Genomic DNA, 5,515 nt, shown 5'->3' on the forward strand with positions numbered 1-5,515 from the left:
AATCGGCAGCCCGCCCCCCCCCGCCTCCTCCCCCTGCCGGACCTGCCACCGCGGCTCCTGGGGCCAGCGCTACTACCAAAAAGATGGGCGCCCCATGTGCGACGCCTGCTACCAGGTACCCGTCCTCCCTCGGGGACAACCAGCACCCTCGGGGGGGGGGTGGCGGGAGATGCAGTCCCTCGCGGGGGGAGCTGGCATCTCACGGTGTGTGTCCCCAAACCCCAGGCCACGCTGGAGAAATGCGCCAAGTGCCAGGGGCTGATCGTGGAACGCATTGTCCGTGCCCTGGGCAAGGGCTACCACCCCGGCTGCTTCTCCTGCGCCGCCTGCGGCCGGGCCATCGGCGCCGAGAGCTTCGCCGTGGACGAGCAGAACGAGGTGTACTGCGTGGCTGACTTTTACAGGTTGGGGAGCACAGAAACAGGGGAGCATCCCCCACTTTGGGGGGGGTTCGGCTCATCCCCATCACCCCGCAGGACTCACGCCACCCTGGTTTGCTCCCATCAGGAAATACGCCGTGGTTTGCAGCGCCTGCAAGCACCCCATCGTCCCCCGCGAGGACAAGGACACCTACAAGATCGAGTGCCTGGGACGCAGTTTCCACGAGAGCTGCTACTGCTGCGAGGTACGGCCCCCCCAAAAGCAAAGGGGTTTGGCACCGAGTCTTTGCAAAGAATGGCCACAGGGCTCGCAGCACCCGGGGTTATTTTTTAGCCACCAGTTTATCTTGCAAGCGACAGGGAGGGGGAAAAACAAATAAATCAAGTGAAAAGGACGATGCGTTCGGCCAGGAGAGCTTCAGCTTTTCACGCTTTTGATGTTGTTTGCTGCTTCTTCCGAGTGCTGGTGGGTTTTGCAGGAAAGATGGGATGCAATGGCACGGTGTCTCACATGCAGTGCAGCACAGGGATCCCTAAAGCATAGCCTCCCTTTCCCCTCTTGCCCCCAGAGCTGCGGGACGCCCCTGTCGCCGGAGCCGACGGAGAACGGGTGCTACCCCCTAAACGCACGCCCACCCCCGTCGAAAGTCCTGCCACGTCCGCCGGCGAAACGAGTCGTCCTGCTAAAACCCCACGGCTCGACCTCCATCTTCCAGCGCCGGACACCAAAAAGGGGGTGCATTCACCGGGATGCACCCTGCAGCCAGCCCCAGGTGCCCGTTGCACCCCTAAATAACTGCAGGACCGGAGTTTTTGTCACCAAAATGTACCCGGATCCCCGTCCTGCCAGGCTGGCCAGGCGAAGCGCAGAGGTAGTGTCCTGGCATGGCTCTGCGCTCGTTACGAACATAAAAAGGCCTGGCAGAGCAGCGGTGGCGGAGGAGCTGAGGTTTCGTTCACTTACTTCTTTTTTTAAATCCCTTTTCCGTGGCCGGTTTGGTTTCCTTGGGTGTTTTTTCTTTCTTCTTGAGCTTCCTTGGGGTTTTACTTAAACATTTCTCTCTGCGGTGACACAGAGAACGGGCACTGATTTAGTTACTCGCAGTTAAATAAAACCCCGAGTTTAAAAACCCTCGTTTCTTTCATCCACCCTGCATTCCAAACCCATAAAATGCAAGTTTAAAAATAAGAAAAAAAGCCACTTCTAAGATTTTATAGGCGTGGCAAGAGTCGGGTCGCTCAGGGCGATAACACGGCTGATTTTGGGGTGCAGCAATTTGGCAGATGCCGCTGTCACCCCGGGGGAGAGCAGAGGGTCGTTTTTTGGGGCCCGATTCGGGATTTTGCGATGTGCTGTGGTGTTGATGAAAGGGTGTTTGGTGGTGGTTTTATTTTTTTGCAGACAGCCTGCTCTGCCTGGGCTCCATCTCAACCAACTCCTGGAGCCGGCAGAGGGCAGCCGGAGCACAAATTCCCCCATTCAGGCAGAAAAACTCCGGCTAAATGCTGTCTCCTATATCCGACAGCACTGGGATGCCAGGAAAGACCGACAGCCCCATTTTTGCATGTTATCCAAGATAATATCGCTCCGCCGTTGGAAGCTTTTTGATCTTCTCTCAGTCCAAGCCCCAAACTGTCAGAAATTAGACCATTTCTCTGCGTGCCTGACATCTGTGCAACTGGTGTCACTGGTGCTTAGCGGTTTTTGTTTGCGAGGGCGTTGCAAACCAGCTGGAGAAAGAGGGGTTTTCTTTTTAACCGAAAGTGCTTAAAAAGCCACAAATCAAGAGCAGAAAATAGCAAGAGCATCTGAGATGATGTTTAATGCTTTCCTGATGAAAAAAGGGAGTTGCTAAAAAAAACCCCAACAACCAAACCAGCAGCCATACGTGCGTGCTGTGTTTATGAATGAAAGAGCTAATGTATGGTTAATGTATGCACTGGAGTCCGGCGGGCTGGTTGATTAATCACACCAACCCCGCAACTATTTCCTGCCCACTCTCCCCATCTACAAAGCCTATTGCTCAACGTTCGTAATGTGTGTCTACGGCCCATCAATCAGGTCATAACTCACTATGAACTTATTTATAAATAGGATGTTAATGTAAAGTTGCAGTCTGTCCCGGTCACGTAAGTAGGTGGCTTTGGGTCCGGCTGGGTGGGGACACCGCATACCCCCGTGTCCCGCGCTGGGGAAGTCCCGTGCTCGAAGTCAGCTCTCACTTTCCAAAGCCTCTCGCCCTGTGGGGAAAACCAGGCACCAAAATTATGCTAAAAACATAAAAAGACGTGGGCAGACTTGGCGGTGGCCAAAGGGGGCGGGGAAGGGAAGCCGCAGAGAGCAAAGGGTTGCCCGTTTTTTAGCAATACGGGTATTTTTCCAAGCGAGGTTTTCAGGGAGGATGGAAACACCGATGCCGAGCGGTGTTTTGGATGCGTTACTGCATTGCACGCTGGCTTAAACCCTCTGCGCAGCACCCTTGGGTGCTCAGAGAGCTATGCTACCCCTCCGCAGAGCTAATGGTGGGAAGGGGTCGGGTATTTCCCCCGCAGAGCAAGCCAGGATGGGCTGTTAGCACCGGGACTGTGGTGATTTTCGGCCGGAGGCAGGCAGGGAAACGTTTTTATCGACATAAAGCCTTGGAGAAAATGCTGAAAGGTGAGGAGAAGGGCAAGGTGCAACTGGAGAGTTTAGCGGTGCGGCGAAGGGATGCTGAAGTGGTCAGATTTGGCATATTTTTCCAGGAACGGAGGATGACAAGGGACAGGGATGAATGGACACGGAGGTAAGAGGATAAAAGACTGATTTAAGCCATTTTCTTCTCAGATAAGGGGAGAAGCATTACGAGCTGAGGCGCAGGGACCGTCGCTAAGCCTGAAAAGCACGGCCCCGCATTTTCCCCCGGGAGGATCTTGAGGAATTTCTAGCACCGGCCAAGCTGCGTGGAGGAGATTGTGCAGGGGTGGGGCTGCGGGAGCTGGGTCCCATCCTGCTGCCAAGCAAGCTCACGTTGGCTGCGACGGCTCAGCCCGTCCTCGGGCTCCTCACCCCATTGCAAGCGCTTTTGCAGGCGCCCAGGTCTGCTAGCAAAAATATAATAAATACAAATCATGCACAGAGCAATATGAAGCTCTTGTTCTCCTTGGGAGCCCCCCAAAGCTTTGCAGAGACCCCCCGAGACCACCCAGGCATAAAACTTGCTCGAGGTCTCTCTCGTCTCCTTCCAGTGGCGGTGCAAAAGGGCAAAGAGGATCATACGCCTCCGAATTGCACCAGCCAGGCCCTGCCCTTCTCTGGGCTGCTGCAATAAGCCCGTCTTTTCTTGCAATCCCTCTTGGCAGGCCAAGGAGAGCGGGGAGGGACCTGGCTGCCCTCCAAGGAGAAGCAAATGCAAATATTTCTTCACTTCAGGCTGGGTGCGGCCCGGGGATAAAATTTCCCTGGGCTTTCCCAGTGAAGGAATCCGATACCGTACCCCGCTGCGAGCCCAATTTGCTCCCAGGAATACAACGAAAGGTTATCTTTCTTGCAACGCAAAGGACCGCCTGATTTTTAAAAAGAGCTTTTAAATTAAGGGAGGAGCTGACAGGCACGGCCGTAGTATTTTTAAATCAGTGGCCGAAGTGTTGCTTTGTAACAAATAAGGCTTTTTTTCAGGTTTTGTTTGCAAGCCAAAGATTTTGGCGCAGCAGAAGGAAAGTGAGCCCGTAAAGGGAAACGAGCCTTCTCCGGCACCCCCCCCCCCCCCCAGGTCAGCCGTGAGAAATGCAAAAAACAGAGAGGGAGAGATGAGCTGGATTCCTCGCATGCCTTTGCTCTGCCATCACTGCCTTCAAGGTGCCGGGAAGGAGCCGGCTGCGGAGAGGGGAACGCTGCAGGAGGGGAAACTGAGGCTGAAGCAGCCGCCGGGGCTTTGCTGGCTGGAAAAGGTGCTGGGAGGAGGGTTGGGTGCTTATTGCTGCTGATGTTTTGTTTTGTTTTGTTTTTCCAAATGGGATGGAGAGAGCTAGAGGAAAACTGGGTTTTGGTCGACCCAGGTTAATCGCAACCGTACCCAGCTGGTTTGCTGCAGCGTCATCCTTCCCCGCAGAGCGTTCAGACCCGTTTTCTGCACTTTCCTGTCTTCAGCACAACCTAAAAAACTAACATTTCTTAAATGAAAAGTGGTCTGATCCTGCTGGCTAAGGGAGAGGGGGGAAACAAGCTGGGATTACTGTGGGAGCAGCCTAAGCCCTGAATTTCTCCAGCTTCATTATGCAGCACAGGCAGGGTGTATAAAAAAACCCAAACAATATTCTCCTTTTTTCCCACTTTCCCCACAAAACTGAAACACCCAGCACCACAATACATTTTTAAAGCACACCGTGTTTTCGATAACATGAGGTGAAATTGATGCAGCGTTTACGCAAGCGTGTTACCAGGCTGCAAGTGATACACTGGGTTATTTAAAAAAAAAAAAGAGGAAAAAAAAAAAACAACCCACCCCATTTCTGAAAATAGATGCACAGCACACGCCTGCAAGTGGGGCTTTGACATTTTATATCCCAGCTTTCCTTCATCGTATCAGCAGCGATTACAGCATCCTGCAGCCCTATTTCCCGAAAATTAACAATTTTGCCCAGACCTGGCTTCAAGCAGCTTACATCACATCTTTATTTTGCTGGAGTGTCTATTAGAGCCCATAGGTGAGGGGTTTTATTAAAAAAAAAGGCCATTTTTTTTCTCAAGAAAAAAATGCCGTTTTAAAGGTGGCTTATTGACCTCGGTGATTTACCACTGGGAAAAAAGCTGGAAGGAGGAGGAGGGGGGAATAGCTCCTAAAAATTAATAAATCCCTTAATTCTCCGTGCGGCTAAACTTTCCCTCACAGCCCAGCCGGAGGATGTATAAAAAAACCCAAACAATATTCTCCTTTTTCCCCACTTTCCCCACAAAACTGAGACACCCAGCACCACAATACATTTTTAAAGCACACCGATGAGATACTTTAATCTCATCGGATTGCTTCGTCCGAGGCTAAGGCGATCGGCGCTTTAAGGGCACCACGTTTTCGCGGAGAAAGAGAGAAGTAAGCAAGAAAAGGGAGGGTATTTGCCTGACAAAAGGGGGAGGAGGAGGCCGGGGGCTGCCCCTC

At 52.7% G+C, this 5,515-nt stretch overlaps 1 protein-coding gene across 1 annotated transcript in view; it reads left to right on the forward strand.

Moving 5' to 3' along the window:
* Window positions 1-1,067, forward strand: part of FBLIM1 (filamin binding LIM protein 1) — a 3,013-nt gene extending 1,946 nt beyond the window's left edge. The window contains 5 exon segments of the mRNA XM_009330339.1: window positions 6-115; window positions 226-404; window positions 508-625; window positions 950-1,006; window positions 1,008-1,067. Coding sequence (XP_009328614.1) covers window positions 6-115; window positions 226-404; window positions 508-625; window positions 950-1,006; window positions 1,008-1,067 — 524 coding nt within the window.
* The last annotated feature ends 4,448 nt before the right edge of the window (window positions 1,068-5,515 follow it).

The sequence above is a fragment of the Pygoscelis adeliae genome, unplaced genomic scaffold, assembly GCF_000699105.1.
Source record: "Pygoscelis adeliae isolate BGI_AS28 unplaced genomic scaffold, ASM69910v1 Scaffold728, whole genome shotgun sequence".
NCBI lineage: Eukaryota > Metazoa > Chordata > Aves > Sphenisciformes > Spheniscidae > Pygoscelis > Pygoscelis adeliae.